Source organism: Gigantopelta aegis, chromosome 9 (assembly GCF_016097555.1).
Source record: "Gigantopelta aegis isolate Gae_Host chromosome 9, Gae_host_genome, whole genome shotgun sequence".
NCBI classification, from domain to species: domain Eukaryota; kingdom Metazoa; phylum Mollusca; class Gastropoda; order Neomphalida; family Peltospiridae; genus Gigantopelta; species Gigantopelta aegis.
The window spans coordinates 43163820-43182039 of NC_054707.1; the positions used below are offsets into that span (position 1 = coordinate 43163820).

At 37.2% G+C, this 18220-nt stretch overlaps 1 protein-coding gene across 1 annotated transcript in view; it reads right to left on the reverse strand.

Moving 5' to 3' along the window:
* Window positions 1–1050: 1050 nt before the first annotated feature.
* The window catches only part of LOC121382173, a 44309-nt gene continuing 27139 nt past the window's right edge, over window positions 1051–18220 (reverse strand). The window contains exons 2-4 of the mRNA XM_041511686.1: window positions 10244–10367; window positions 8040–8320; window positions 1051–7333 (exon numbers count right to left, since the gene is read on the reverse strand). Coding sequence (XP_041367620.1) covers window positions 7236–7333; window positions 8040–8320; window positions 10244–10367 — 503 coding nt within the window. The 3' untranslated portion in view covers window positions 1051–7235. The remainder of the gene's footprint in view (window positions 7334–8039; window positions 8321–10243; window positions 10368–18220) is intronic.

Consider the following 18220-nt stretch of genomic DNA (forward strand, 5'->3'; position numbering starts at 1 on the left):
TTGGTGTTTTGTAATGAATCTAATTTCGTGCTCATGTTATACAAGTTTCATGTTTGCATCATTTATGTATCATGTGGCATTTTCTAAATAAGCATTAATTAAGTGCGAAAATCCCAGTTTCATGACCTTTGAACTCTTCTTAAGTGACCTTACCATATTCTCTTCTTAAGTTGTTGTTTCTTGATCATGGGACCATCCTCTATAGTTTGCATTTGATTTCCTTGTTGTAGCTTTTGTTAAATAAAAGTGTAATTAGCAACAACAAAAAAACCAAAAAAACAAAAAAAAAATTTGTTTAACGACACTACTCGCGCAGATTGATTAACTAATTATCGGATATTGGATGTCAAACATTTCGTAATTCTGACACGTGGTCATCAGAAGAAACCCGTTACATTTTTCCTAATACAGCAAAGGATCTTTTACATGCACTTTCCACAGCACACATTACGGCCTTTATCCAGTTGTGGTACACTGATTGGAATCTGAAAAAACCAATCAGTTGATTGGTTCAATTGGTTGATTGAGGACACAACGAAGTTATAATACATTTATACATATATACGAATTTATGATACTACCTTTTTGATCCAATGAAAGAAATATGTATTTTAGCAAACAAATCGAAAATTTATACCAACAAAAATAAAGGATTCCACAATAGGCTACTTCCACCGATTAGCAAAGGGTTTTTTATATGCGCTTTGCAAATGGTTTGAACAGAGTAGCAACCGCTTGGTTCACTTACAGAATCGATACTACGACCCATCGTACCTCAGGTGATCGTTCTACAATTAAGGCAAATTCATACTTTGATTGCCAACATAATGCGAAACGGAATTTTATTTTGTTATTAGAAAAACGAAAAAGCGTTGAATGAACTCTAACCAAAATTTAATATGAACCGACGTCACTGGAAAATGAGGATTGGGTTTGAACAGAAGCAGGACTGGGCGAGTCAACTACTCGCCGACAAGAGCCAGCGATGAAGTATGAATCTACCTTTAATCTACATCTCGCCTCGCTCAACAAACAACACAACTAAACGTGTAGTCTTGTACATTGTTTTAATTGGTATCAATTGTAAAAAATAAATTTAAATGTCTTACGAAACAAATACAACCATTAATTGATCGAAGCATCTGAACAGACATAAGATATTGCCACATATACAAACATATCACTGCGTATATACATGTGTGTGTGTATATATATATATGTGTGTGTGTGTGTGTGTGTGTGTGTGTGTGTGTGTGTGTGTGTGTGTGTGTGTGTGTATATATATATATATATATATATATATATATATATATATATAAAACTGCCTTGGTTGCTAGCAGGAACCAAAATCTGTTCTTCCGAAATGTTGACCTAAAAACAAGATACCCAGTCACCACTTGTGAAAGATTGTGTTTTCAAAAATATGCACATATGTTGTATGACAAGTATTAAGTTTTATCGTAATCTGTTGAACCAGTGTTATATCTGTCCATATTGGTGTCCAAGTGACTGCGGACAAAGACAATAATAAAGATGTATGCGGGGTGGACTGAAATTCGGAACATTTGGGATCTATATCTATCCTTGGCAACATCGCAACGTCCTTGCATGCTTATTTTTATATTATACTGCAAGATGATGCAATTTCACATGATCGGATATGTAAAAACAAATATATGTATGTTAAGCACACAGGACCAAGTATCTTCAAGCAATGTCTTTGTTGGGAAATCACATGAGTTAACAAAGAAGACACGAATATTGTGTGACGAAAACAAATCCCAGATCTGATGGTGACTTGGTCCGGTTTGAAGATATAACACACAGCTAATACTAAATAATAAAATAACAACGCTCATAATAAACAAAACAGAAGCAATTTCACAACCACATGAATTATAAATCAGTAAATTGCGGCAGCAGATATAACAAAATCTGTTTGATTCAGTGCAAGTGTCAACACTTAGATGATCGGATGTGACCAATCATTTTAATAATGATAAAACAGAACGCACTAATTTGTCAAGCCAACAAGCTGACAATCAGTCAACGCAGTCCTATGTATACGTACCGAAAAAGAAACTGTGCGTGTTAGACAGGTGTATTTATTTACATAGGCCCAAATAGAAAAAAGAAAAAAACTTTTTATACACAAATTAAAATATTAAAACATAATTGAAAAAATCCCACAAAACAACAAAAAGCTTGCAAAAATGATACTATTTGTGCATATATTGTCTAATTCCATCTTTATAATGCAATGTTTCTCTTTACGATGAGTATATATTTGTAATATATAATGAAGATGATTACGAAGATTATTATGTTGACTAATGCATTTATATATTAATAATAAGCTCATATGAGCGAATATCTTTATTTTGTACACGTTGGTGAGAACATCATATTTTTTCGTAACACATTAATAACACACATACGTGTGATAACAATTTAAATGCATATGATTGGATTTTCCTAATTGATAACCCAGTCGCCATAGCCGTACCATTCAGTGAACAAAGCGAAATCGAAATCGATTGCTCTGTGACATACAAGTTAACATGTAATTGATTTATCTACAAGCGCTAGGGCCATAAATATGTTTTAGTTGTAAACGACAAATAGATGTACTAGAAACCTGGGAATCTCCCAAGGATATGTAAGAAACGTAATACTGCATACATATCCGTTAGATACCATTTATCTTAAACTCGCTGTTTAAAACATATCCAAATCACTTTCGCTCGTTAGATAGGTATTGAAGCGACTCGAACGATAAATGATATCCAACGGCCACTCATGTACCATTATCTGTTATGAATTAAAGATAAACGTATACACAAACATTGCCCAATGGAATTTAATGGCTATCGCATTCGTGGGGGGTTTTCTGTGTTTTTGTCCATTTTATATTTATTTGTAACAAGCAGTCGAATGTTCCGATACTAAACTTCGTATTCAAAACAATATTACTGTATATGTTTTGTTGTATGAATACGTATGCATGTGTCTGCAAATGTGAATGTGTGCATTATTGTACGTACGCTACATCCACGCGTACGTGAGCGCTAGAATGTGTGTAGCTATGAATAGCGTTCATGTTTAAATGTGTATACTTTCGTTTTACACCGTAAACTCAACAGATTACATAACCGAATAATAATGACTTTCTGTTTGGTCCCAGAATATGAATGGAATCATCAAAACATCTATAACAACTGAACAGCTAAACATTGCCATATACTAGTATATAAATGTGCTAAACTATGGCAACGTCTTTATAACAGATATGTACACTGACACACCGGTGCGCCTGCCAGTGTTAGTAAATATTTACGTATTTCTAGCCTACATTGGTACACAGGTTAATTTTTATAAGTAATATATGCTAATGATATGCTCCATCGAGTTTGGCAGGATTCACAGCTATGCGTATAAACTGATAACAGAAGTCTGGATCTACACTACGTTTACTCTTCGTTACACAACAATCTGAAACAAACCAATGACAAAACATATCTAGGTGACGTGTTATTTAACCAATCATAAGACACAGTTAATAAAAATTTACCAATAGCTCATTGAATTCGGAATAGCTCGGCTGATTTACTTATCGCGAATTTACGAAACTCGGTGCCGGGTGAAGAATGTTCCGAATGCCAGTGCAAACAAATTAAACGTGACTATATTCACTAAAGGTTCAGAGATATCAACCATGGACAGAATCTCTTACATCGCCAGTGAACGAGTCCAGCGCTATGAACGTTCCGCGAAATAACTAACATGTGTATACTGACGGGAAGAAATAAGGGATCACACCAACATTGACAGCAAAGTACTACTGCAACCAAACCCCTCATCCATAGCGTCAGGACGTCAACAGTATTAATCGTAGATTACTGATATCCAAGCTCGTATTTCATTTTGTTTTTCATTTTATACATACATATCGATATTAAATGTGGTGTATAATATCAAGTGTCCCCTTATTTCTTTCTCTAAATATTTTAAAGTCCGACCGAGATACCTACTTTGTCGGATTCCCAAATGTATTAGTAAAAAAACACACCCCAAAACCCCACCCTACAACACCACCTACGAAATCCTTTTATTTCTGATTATTTCAAGTTTTATATCTCGGCATAAACTGACTATTCCAAAACTATATATTTAATTTAATAGACGGAAGGTACTGAAGGTGACATTTTAATCACTATTCACGGTTAAAAGGTAAACATGGAAAAGTGCATGCCATTGTTTTTTATCAGATCTTTATGCAAGGAGGAGTAATCATAATGCCATTAACGATCTGAACGTGATCGATTCTACACATCACGAACTAATCATCTGTCTAAATCACAGCTCACGGGGTTCAAAGAGATTCTAAAAATTAATGTCGTGACTTCTATATTACTTCGTACGACGAACGTCGGCTAGACATGCATTAGGCCAGCTTGAAAGAGGTAACCCGACGGACATGGAAAAACCCCCTGGGAATCACACTTTTGTAAATCGTTTTCTTATGCTTCGTCGTTTTTTTTCTAAAATGGTGCGTTAGATCACACAAAATGTCTGAAAAATGCTGGCCTTGAATACATGCATACAAACAAACAAATAAACATACAAGCGTATCAATAATTACCTTACTCAAGATAAGTTAAATTTGAAAAGTGATGTAATTATTAGTCACTCTCAACTACACTCACAGTTACTGTATAAATATGTTTTCTTCCAATAATTATAACTAAAATGTTCAATGAGCTATTACAATACGTCTGATTGAATTACATAGATACAGTACCGCCTTCTATAAACGACAGCTAGCATAACAACCATCTTAATAATGACACACAGACTAATGTTATTTGCAATCAAATGCATGTTTTATCTCAATATAAAAACAGCCTATTAATAAAAACACGCGTTAATAACGACGACACATTAATTACCACCAAATGTTAATAAACCAACCTGTTATTTTCATAACGGCCATGACTGTTTATATTAAAATACCATTTAAGTGGCCTTTTTATAGACAGGTTAGACTACGTAATACATTTAGTTTATTACCCGAGGAGGAGACATCGATGATAGTGTATGTTTGTAATATATTATCTAGATTATTAATATGAAAAACAGACTCCCAATATACTATACAGGATATGTAATACAAAACAAACAAAAAAACAACGCAGAAATCTGATTATAAAATTACAACATGGCAAACAAATGTTTTACAAATGTGTGTCGACGTAGTCAGTTGACCAATTTCATCACAGATAAAGCAAATATATACCACTATGACCACCCTGTCAGGTCATTATTTTGTCAACGTTTTTCATTCTTATAAACGTTTGTGTAAATTTAATACAAAACAAAATAGTGAATTTTGCGCCACTGTCCTATAAAATCGAAATATACAGATACATTTATAGTCCTGTTTCATTCGATATTTAAGCATACTGGCAGGCAAAAAGTGTTGTTCCGTACAGTTTACTGAATGTCGTACCTTGTCATAGTTACTCGCATATACTGATCCGGAACTGGTCTTATTTCATTGGTTCCCTTCAGAAAAATGTATTCCAATCGTGTAGAACTTTACTTATTTTTCATTATAAACAAGCATGGCCGTTTTCATGGCAATTTACCGTGTTTACCATGATATTTAGACCAAAAGACAACGGAGATCCTTATTCACGTAGACATCCTCCATATTTAAACAGTTATATATCATAGGTACTGGGTTACATTTCAGACCGTGCATATACATCATTGTATATGGGGGAAGCCATATTTCGTTCTTGTCCATTGTTAAACACAATGTGATTGGTCAGTGATGATATCATGTAAGTGACATAATCGTTATTTCAAATTTAATATGCTACAAGTCCGCATCGGTTTATGCGAGTAACTATGCATAGATACGAAATGCAATATATTGTACAAAATGGTACCTTGGCTTGAGAAGATGATATTTAAGTTGAAAATCATAATTTGTGAACACAGGTCGAAGGTAAACATTACTATCGTAATTGTTTTTGTTTTGTTTTTTAAATCTAAATACATGTGTAACAACGTTTAACACACGTTTGTGATATACACTGAACCAAACAAAATTTACAACTTGAAATTTCAATTCTGACAATTCAGTATATTTTTTTAAGCACACTCGTACGTACATGAGTATCCTGGTTACAAACACACCCCTTCGAAACAAACACATTAGATCATCATTTTAAAGTATTATGTTTTCAAAACAATTACTTAAAATTTTACACCAAGATAAAAAATATAACATTTGTGAAAACAGGACGGTGGAACAGAACTCTACACTCAATCACACCCCTTTATTCTGCGAATACAATTTTGATAATTTTATTTTATAAATTATTGAGCCAATATACATAAAATGAATTCATTACAAATATTTTTTTTTTAAATAAATAGTTGTATTTGTAAAAAATAATATATAACAGAGAGAATACTATTAAAGCACCAATTTACTGCCACAACAGAACAAAAAGTGTCAACCATTTTTTCTCAACGTTATTTGAATAATACGTTATAAATAGGAAGACATTAAAACAATATTATAAGGTAAGAACATTTTAATATAAATTATAATTAACAATGTTAAAAGTATTTTATATTAATAATGGTTAAAGAATAGTTACATATTATCTGCGTGAAGGTTTTGAGGGCAAAACTCCCCAACACTCCAATATAATTACATTCAAGTTTCTGTTGTAATTATATAGGCCAATAACTAAAGCCCAAAATTACGACAGAAATAAACATGTTTTTTCTTTTTATAAATATTGACATATTTTGTTAAAGTGTGAAACTACAAATAACAGGTTACTTTTGATTTTGTTTGTTGTTGTAAACTTCATATTGAATACACGACTCGCTCATTTTAAGCCACATCATTATCTGATAATAATAACCGGTAATACTTTAACCAGTGACGCTACCTGTGCATGTTAACGATCAAACCGTTTTTTTTCTATGCATATCAATTTTATGATCATCAAATAATGACAGAGCAATGTAGATGAGAGTTTGAGCAAGTTAAGCGACCTTGCCCTTGGTCTTCAGACGTATTCTCATCACAATATAGCACCCTGTTTCTCAATTCTAGAATACGCCGATACACATTTATTATATCTGATAATTCAATAACTTGGTGGAAACCCATGAACAGAATCCATGCTCTGTTGCTAATCTCCTCCTCTTTACGAGCACACCACACTGTAGTCCAACAACAGGCACCCCAACACATATATCTGTAAAAACGTCCACAGAGAATAGGATATGGATAATGAGCTTGGTGCTGAAAGAAGAAAAAAACCAGAACCTATTTATATCAAATACATTATTTATTTATTTATTTTAGAGGCGAGGGGGTTGGTTTTTGATTGTTATATATCAAACTAAATATAGCGTATACCCGATACTTTGTCTGCGTAAAGAAAACTAAAATATTTTCTGTTAGATGCTCATATTCTCAACCTCTTACCCCATTAATAAACGGCCCTGATATCGGTACTGAAGTTAGGGTATATTGTGACTAGCTCAAATGTAAACAACAGGGGAACAATAATAACAAACAAACAAACAAAAACAAAACAAGACAAGCAATGACAAGACAAATCAAGACACAAAAAACCACACAAACAAACCAAACAGTTTTTTTGTTGTTTTGGGGTTTTTTTCCGTGTTTTGTTAACAAACAAAACAAAACACGGAAAAAACCAAACAACCAAAACAACACACACCACTCAAAAAAATCCCAAAGAAACAAACAAAACCAGTAAACAACCCCTATATCTCCTCCCAATCAGACCTTTTTGTTTTTGAACTGTATTAAATTATACATACATACGTACATACTTAATTACATACATACATACATACATACATACATACATACATAAATACACAGTGTGCCCCACCCCCGCCACTATAAAATCCTGGCTACGCCTGTTTCTCTCTAATTATTGGGATATTTGGTATTTACGTTACATTTATATTTTTACCTGAGTTGTTTCTCTTGTGATTGGAATGTTCACCGTCTTTAACATCTTTGTTGGACTGTGACGTCACAGTCTCATAACTGTCTTCACCGGAAACGGAAGCTGGCAGTGATATAGTGGTGTCTTTGGGCTTTGAGTGTATGATGTTTTGAAGCTGAAGGAACTGTTCAGAGGATAGGTTACAGTAATGAGGGGAATGCGTGAAGTGTTCGTTCATCACACTGACATTGTAAAAACATTGAGGAACATTTCGGGCAACACAAAACCAGAAAGTGTGAAGACTCCTGCAAAATAGAAAATGAAACCCATGACATTAATTAAAGTTTTGAAAGTCAATTATTGCCTATATCATAATTGGGTGGCAAAGGTTTGCAGTCGGCTTCTGCGTGGGGTAAAAGGACATAAACATAGATAGGGACAACGACTCTAGTAAATGCAAATATGAAGTGATGAAGAACATTAATATAAACATTCAAAAGTTACATTAAAACACAGTGTAAATTAATTAGAGTTAATTACACCGAATTTGGGGCAATGTTCTACAACCTGTTCATCAAGCCCTATACCTACTCTAGATTGGAGCCGATAGTGAGATATTAACCCATCACTCTCACCAACCTTAAACCTGATGATCTAACCACTGCACCATCAGGGCTGGTTGTATGTCGATTATCGAATTTATGAAGTTACTAAAATGCGCTGTCTGAAAATGATAACCTTAATATACAGCAGCGTTGCCAGACAGAAATCGAGGATTCCCAAATCCCCCAGAGCTATGGCAGCACTTCCCATCATTAGCTATTGATGATACACAGGGTGATTCCGCGACCAGACAAAACCATATCGATGACAAACGGAGCAAGGAGAGAACGAGGTCACGGAGAACCGCCGTTCTTTGTGTACATCACTTCAATCCGTTTTCTATGGAATAATCCAAACACTAAGCAAGGTGGAGTGAATAGCATTTCATTTAATACGTTAAACCAGATCTAAGAAACAGGAATCTTAATAATGAAAACAGACATAATATTAATATTCTGATTTCAGATCCTCACAGGTCACATGGCATTGATTATAAAGATAGGAAATAGTCTCAAAGGAATACAAGTTCCAAACAGAAAACGCCCAGCACTCAACGTTTCCATCAAGCTCATACGCACGCTGGTCTGGTCTATCGAACAACAATATATGTACTTCATTGATAGGTACACATATAGAAACTTAGAAACGGTTTATAAGCATATGTATTAATTAAGTTAATTGGGTGGTTTCAGTCGATGTATTTCATTTGAGAGACATTTGAACCTGCTGAACCTTGACGAAATATACGGTTGTCATACAGACAGAAGTGCCATTTCTTAAAGATCGTTTCATAGTTCTGTAGAAATGTCGTGACCACAATATTTAAATGCTGAGAATATCATTAAAAGAAGAATGATTCGAAAGTCACAGATGCTTCTGAAAACACGAGTTAAGTAGTCGAATTAAAACGAGTCTACCTTATCGAACTATGGATATGAGGGCTCAAGAACTGTTCGCGGGAGAGATGACACATGTCTGTGTGTGTCTTGGGTCTAATAGCATCTTTTCGTAATTTTTTTATTGAGCCCATCTTACACAGAAAATGTATCTTTCATGAGGATATTTATATACATGTATATGAAATTAAATAACAATAATGATGCATTTATCAGACGGAATATGGGATGGGATGTGCCCTGAAATCATGACGTATACATACAATGATGACCATACGTACTCGCAAATACAATGATAGCCATACGTACTCGCACATACAATGATGACCATACGTACGCGCACATACAATGATAGCCATACGTACTCGCACATACAATGATGACCATACGTACTCGCACATACAATGATGACCATACGTACTCGCACATACAATGATGACCATACGTACTCGCACATACAATAATGACCATGCATACTCGCACATACAATAATGACCATACATACTCGCACATACAATATTGACCATACGTACTCTCACATACAATGATGGTCATACTTACTCGCAAATACAATGATGACCACACGTACTCGTACATACAATGATGACCATACGTACTCGCACATACAATGATGGCCATACGTACTCGCACATACAATGATGACCATACATACTCGCACATACAATAATGACCATACATACTCTCACATACAATAATTACCATACGTACTCGCACAATCTCTTGTTATTGTCCGATTCTTCTGCCTCCAGTAAAGCCTCGTTTTCCGTTTTACATTCGCGCTGCATGGTGACAATGTTAGAATACTGACACGTCTTCGCGCCCGGCACTGGAACTAAAAACAAACAAAACGGTCATTACGTGAACGATAAAACAATAATGCAGTGAAAATCACATCAATGAACAAAATGAGTCTAAATATAATCACGAGTGTTTCGTCTACTCCCAAACTTCAAACGGGCACTGTGGTTACAAAACTGAGTCTAGATTCAAGACTCTTAAGAGTTAAACACAAGTTAAAGTTTGTTTTGTTTAACGACACCACTAGATCATATTGCTTTATTTATCATCAGCTATTGGATGTAAACCTTTTTGTAATGTTGACCTATAGTCTTAGAGAGGAAATCTGCTTCACTTTTCCTTTAATAAGGGATCTTTTACATGCACCAAGTCGCAGACAATGTAACCCCATTAACACGACCTTTGATATACCAGTCGTGGTGCACTGGCTGAAACAACAACATACCGACAAGAGTCCAAAGATAAACTTGACACTTGTTCAACTACTCCCAAACTACAACCAGGTACCGTGTTTATAAAACGTTTAGAGACACTAAACGTCATGGCAATACCATACAAAACTGTATGCGTGTGACGTCCTCAGAGATTTGAGTCTGGACTTTCAAATGTTATAAGCTCGGTTTCAAGTAACAGCGATGTTCACGTTAAATACACCCATGCCAATTACATGTATTTATATAGCTAACCCTTTTGTAAACATTATTACATTAACAATGGACCTTTACAATGATCCCATGACCAGGAAAGCGCAAAGTAAAAATAAAGACACAGTAATCATATATATTAGTATTTTCAAATTAGACAAAAATACCTCTTTTATATTAAAAGCGGCACTCTTTTCAACGCTACTTACGCCCTTTCTCTGAACGCATTGTCGCACATATTTGTCAAATGAGCATTTTGATTCAGAGAATAGGTATTCAAGATCTATATATTAGTGGCATTTTGACGTTCATATCGGTGGTGATTCTATTCACGTACTTAATTAAACTTGTTACTTGATTCCTTTCAACTTTCCTTCCTGACAATTAGAGATTCCATTGATTCCACAGAGAGCTGGTGTCTGTTATTGTGACCTTATGACACCACTTCGTGATAGTTCCCATCTTCGGGGCAATGTTTTGTATTCAGCCGCCTCGCGGTGCAATTAAAGATATAAATAGCAGAAAGTCGGAAGTTAATTGGTACACTGTAACAAGAATTGGTCGCCGCGGGGGTCACAAATTACACATCAAGATGTTGGGGGAAATGAAGAAACATTTACAGCCGTTTCGGAAGAAGAACAAATGTGGGGGACGAACAGTCTTGATCTTAGGAGTCTCTGGTGGATTTCGTGGATTTATTTTAATGCACATAAAGACTATTTAATTTTATTTTGTGTGTGTGTGTGTGTGTGTGTGTGTGTGTGTGTATATGTGTGTGTGTGTGTGTGTGTGTGTGTGTGTGTATGTGTGTGTGTGTGTGTGTATGTGTGTGTGCTTAAAAACAGCGAAACAGCATTTCATTTTTTTTTAAATAGAGCTGTCAATCAAACCTCTTCTTTTTCGGTCTCCATTTATATTTTGCTGTCGAACCATAACACGACTTATAGACAGTGCGGTTGCCCACTCACACCTCCCCCGTCCATGTGGGTGGCCCCCAATATACAATCCCGGCTTCACCAATGTTCCCCGTATAATTATCGTAGAACACGCCAGCAAGCATAAACCTCGTGGTAACATTTGAGCTAAAGAAAACAACACAAATCGTGCAATAATGGTGTACTTCAAACGAGCGATTTAACAGTTAAAATGATCCCCACAGAAAGCAAATGGTGGCGATTGATGTAACATGTGTGCATATTTTCGTGCAGCATCTGATATCGTTTTTGGGTAAGTATCATTTTATGGACTGTAACATTAAAAAAAAAAGCTTTAAATTATTGTTATGAAGACATAAAAAAGATCGAAATCGGTGATACTTGTATCTTGTGGCACGCAAATATACCACATTTTGCGGTCATGAAGTAAAGGTTGGCTTTTTAAAAAAAGCTTTTAAAATATATAACAGATGTTTACACATGCACAGCTACAACTACCTAGAAGCTTGACAATAATGGATTATGCAATGCCACCGAGTGAACAGTGTACTGGCGTGACGTTAAAGACCCCCCCCCCCCCCCCCCATCATTTTCTCAGCCAATATTCTCAGGCACTGACGTTTGTTTTGTTAACGTCACCACTAGTGCGCATTGGTTTGTCAATCATATACGATTCGATTACAACCATTTGGTAACATTTGACACGAGAACTTAGAGGAAACCAGTAATGTAGCAGGAACCCGTTACGTGAAGCGATCTTAGCGCTAACATCACCTTTAATGTATGAATTTGTTATGCACTTACGGTGATCTTAGCGCTAAGAGCTCTTCGAGGAACGGGGACCTGGATTCTCCTGAAAATTACGTGTCAGAATAACCAAATGTTTTGCATCCCATAGCAGATGATTATTTAACAATGTGTTTCAGTGGTGTCGTTACCTTTAACTTTAAAACATCCACCATGTCACTCATTCACCTACCCATATACCAAACTAACCATCTATCCATCCATCCATCCATCCATCCATCCATCCACCCATCCATCCGTCCATCTATACACCCGCCTATCCATTCATCCATCCATCCATCCATCCATCCATCCATCCACCCGTCCATCTATACACCCGCCTATCCATTCATCCATCCATCCATCCATCCACCCATCTATCCGTCCATCTATACACCCGCCTATCCATTCATCCATCCATCCATCCATCCACCCATCCATCCGTCCGTCCATATATACATCCATCTATCCATCCAGCCAGCCAGCCAGCAGGCCATTCAACTGTTCATTCTTTTCGACAAAGCCTTGGATGTATGTGTAGATATGGACAGACACAGTCAAATGTATACTGATGGAAAGTAATAAAAGAACATATTTTATCTTATATCAACTTTAATTACAAAGATATAATACTGTGGGATTGAATGTCACTAATATGGGGTTGAATGCCAGTAACATGATTATCTTCTGACACCAAGGATGATTGTTTTGGTTACAGTCAATATTTGCTTTGCTGGTACTACTAGTGTGTTCACTTCTTTCTTTCAATCAGTATATTTACTAATGAATAAAGTTTGTTTTGTTTAACAACACAACTAGAGCACACTGATTTATTGATCATCGGCTACGGGATGTCAAACATTTGATAATTTTGACATATAGTCTTAGAGAGGAAACCCGCTACATTTTTCAATTAGTACCAAGGGATCTTTTACATGCACCATCCCACAGACAGGATAGCACATACCACGGCCTTTGATATACCAGTCGTGGTGCACTGGCTGGAACAAGAAAGAGCCCAATGGGCCCACCGACGAAGATCGATCCCAAACCGACCGCGCATCAAGCGAGCGCTTTACCACTGGGCTACGCCCCGCCCTCATTTACTGATGAAGAACATCACAAGCTGAAATATGCGAAGGGACAAGGATTAGTTTAAGAAACAGTAAGTGACATGAAAGCGCTTGACGTAACGTATACCCATGGGAAAACCAAGACGTTAATTCATTCATTTCAAAGATCACCCGCGATATACCACAGAGGGGTTCCTATGCCTTCGTATTTACACAAATATAGGCATGTACGCATAAAAAGAAGCAAAATGAAAAACAAATGTAATTCTGTCATAAATTTAACAAACTCTTTACAGGCTGAATTTCTTTGTGTCACTTGTGCACTGTTTGGTCGTCGCGGTTCAGTAATAATGTTCTGCTGTTGTGTACGTTGTGGGCGTAACATAATGACAACCGTTTTCACTCGATGAGCGATGCTTAAAGTTAGAGTTTGTTTTATTTGACAACATCACTGAAACATATTGATTTATTAATCCTCGGCTATTAGTGGTAGAGGAAATGCGCTACACTTTTAGAATAATAGCAAGGCTATTGGAAGAAGAAAGCAAGAAAGGAAATGTTTTATTTAACGACGCACTCAACACATTTTATTTACGGTTATACGTCGTCAGACATATTATGGTTAAGGACCATACAGATATTGAGAGAGGAAACCCGCTATTGCCACTTCATGGGCTTCTCTTTTTGATTAGCAGCAAGGGATCTTTTATATGCACCATCCCACAGACAGAATAGTCCATACCACGGCCTTTGTTACACCAGTTGTGGAACACTGGCTGGAACGAGAAATAGCCCAATTGATCCACCGACGGGGATCGATTCTAGACCGGCGGCGCATCAAGCGAACGCTTTACCACTGAGCTACGCCCCCCCCCCCCCCCCCCCCCCCCCCCAAACATTTGATCATTCTGACATAGTGGTAGAGGAAATGCGCTACACTTATAGATTAGTAGAAAGGGATATTCCATATGTACTTTTCCATATACAGGACGCCCTTTGATATGCCAGTCTTGGGGCACTGGTCGGGACAAACAAAATTAACTAAGGCGGTTCCATCCTTCGACCCAAGCATCTCCCGAAACCGAGCGCTAAATACAAGAAGTTTAGTGGTAAAGTGTCCACCTGAAGTGCACTCTTTCTCTTTAAACTTATTCTTCACTTATGCTATCCAATTAAGGTTCAAGTACGTTGTCCTGGTTACACATCTCATCTGTCTGGATTGTCCGTTCATGGACACTGGGTTAGTTGTTAGTGAGAGATAACTCCATGTTGCGGTGTTACGCATTGAGTCGTTAAACTAAGTTTATTTAATCTACAAACCTGTAATACATCTGGATAAAGTTACAATAGAGTGCAACATGAGTCTGCGACTTTGAAATAGTGAAATACCCTCTAAAAATAGACTAAAACTCGACTCCATAACTGTTACTTCAAAGACGCACGTGCGTTTTTTAAAAAAATAAGAAATATATTTTGTGATATTAAAAACACCAGGATGACCAAAACCACTTCGCATGTACGGAAATGGATAATTTAAACAATACAATCTAAGTAAAGTATGATTTCAGTTATCTAAAAAGGCTCCAACAGTGAAAAAATATGCCTTAGTGTTTACAAACTAGGGTATGTCCCTTTAAGTGAAAGCTTTAGCATATTCTATATCTACTGGGTATCTACCGAGATGGAATGAATAAATTACTTATAAGAAAAACATCAATGTGATTGCAGCTCCACAGTTAATTCACATATTCATTCATGCATATTTAAGGTTTCTGACTTTTACCCTAAACTACATTAAATATTGATGTAACCTGCTGTCAGTCTTTTTCAATATCCTCTGCAACAACAGAACATTACTTTCTGTTTGTGTTTTGTGTTCACGAAATGTTCACAATTACTAGCAAAGTTTAAAAATAGATGGCGCTTAGTTAATTTCCAGGTGTATACACATTCAGTTATGGTTTTGGGGAAGGATATATCCAATTAATGTTCGAGCATGCTTTCCTGGGCACATACCTCAGCCATCTGGAGTGTCTGTCCAGGACAGTGGGCTAGTGGCTAGTGGGAGAGAGGTCGGTGTAGTGGCTTTATGCCTGTCCAATGAGTAGATAAACTCGTTCTAAGTGGAAGCCGGTGTCACGCGTAATTTGCACTCCTCTGGATTTGCACTCCCCAGTCAACATTATACGTAGAAAAAGCACTACCCAGTATTATATTGCACATGAACAATAGTGATTAATTGGGACGAAAAGTTACGTTTGTTTTGTTTAACGACATCACATGGGCAAATTGATGTATTGAATGACACACATTTGGTAATTCTGATATATAGTCTTATAGTTTGTTTTGGTTAACAACACCACTAGAGCACATTTATTTTTTAATCATCGGCTATTGGATGTCAAACATTTGGTAATTTTGACATATAGTCTTAAAAAATAGAAACCCGCTACATGTTTTCCCATAGTAGCAAGGGATATTTAATATGAACCATCCCATATGACAGGATAGCACATGCACCGGCTGGAACGAGAAATAGCCCGATGGGCCCACCGACGGGGATCGATCCCTCACCGACCGTGCATCAAGCGAGCGCTTTACCACTGGGTTACGTCCCGCCCCATATAGTCTTATGGAGGAAATCATCAGTAGCAAAGAATCCTCCCCACCTAATACAGTGGCGGGTGCCCAAGAAGTCCTCCTTTCCAACCTAGGGCTAAATACTATTAAAGAGTTCTGTAATTGTTTTTAGTTTTCCCTTTTAGAATCGCCCAACTTAAAATGTGTCCAAAAAATAAATAAAATTACCGATTTTTTTATATATTGTATTTATTTTGACAATGCGCAAATCAATTATAAAATCCCCTCCCTTGTTTTGGTTAAGTCAAAATTGTCCCAATTAAATTCTGCCCCGGATTGGGCCCCTGACATCCAGAGGCCGAACCCTGGGGCGGACATGCTCGAAACCTACGTGGTACACGAGCATGTAAAAGCCTTACCGGATTAGTAGCAAAGAATCTTACACGCCCGATGATTTAACTACTACACTAAGTACTGAGGTCAGTCCGTAACTACATACACATGTTGTTCCCGAGTAGGATGGGCATTCATTCGTACATTCATTTCAAACTATGTTCCTGCTTATATTCAATTACGGTCCAAGCACGCTGTCCTGAGCACACACCTTAGCTGTATGGGCTGTCTGTCCAGGACAGTGGGTTAGCGGTTAGTTGTTAGTTGTTAGTGAGAGAAAGGTCGGTGTAGTGGCCTTACACCTACCAACCGAATCGTTAAACTCATTCTGGGTGGTACCGGTACCGAGAGGCGAACCCAGTACCGACCAGCCTTATGTCTGATGGCTTCAACACTACGCCACCAAGGCCGGGATGAGCAAACAGACCGCCCGTCTTACATTTTAATGCCTCTCCATGTTGTTACATTATCATCGCAGGTAAGTCCCAAAATACCTGCTTGTCAGCAGGACGAAGATTTACTATTGTGACGACCAATGTTTGGCCCTGACACTTAACTTTTGTAGAACGTCTTAAGGACAAATGTGATCCGATACCCATCCACGCGTTCAGTTGACGACAGCGCTTCGAGGATTTATTAAAGCTATCGCTAGACTGGGTTTTTCCGCTTAACGTTAAACGTATATGCAATGGGACAGGAACCAGTCAATTTAGTTGACGAGCGCCCGCGAAAAAAACATATATAGTGAACGTGGGCCAGGTGTGGGGACTTGTTTTCTTAGTGTCCCGGAGAGACACGTGTGTGTGTATATGTGTGTGTGTGTGAATGTGTGTGTGTGTGAATGTTTGTGTGACCGAGTTTTATGGAGCGCTCGTTGACACAATACAATGCAATGGCAACATGATGCTCATGTTACCTGGTCCTCGCGCTGCCATATTTCAACGCTCACAGAACAACGCGATTGTCAACACTGTGAAACTAGAGAGACAAACAAACAAAACTAAAACCAAGTTTTAAAAAACCCAAGAACCTTTAACAATTAACGTATACAAAACAGTTAAAAATAAAGTTTGGTTTGGTTTAGAGACACCACTTGAGCACATTGATCAAAAAATAACAGGCTGTTAGATTTCAAATATTTGGACCGGCCTCGGTGGCGTCGTGGTTAGGCCATCGGTATACAGGCTGGTAGGTACTGGGTTCGGATCACAGTGGATGCATGGGATTTTTAATCCAGATACCGACTCCAAACCCTGAGTGAGTGCTCCGCAAGGCTCAATGGGTAGGTGTAAACCACTTGCACCGACCAGTGATCCATAACTGGTTCAACAAAGGCCATGGTTTGTGCTATCCTGCCTGTGGGAAGCGCAAATAAAAGATCCCTTGCTGCTAATCGGAAGAGTAGCCCATGTAGTGGCGACAGCGGGTTTCCTCTCAAAATCTGTGTGGTCCTTAACCATATGTCTGATGCCATAT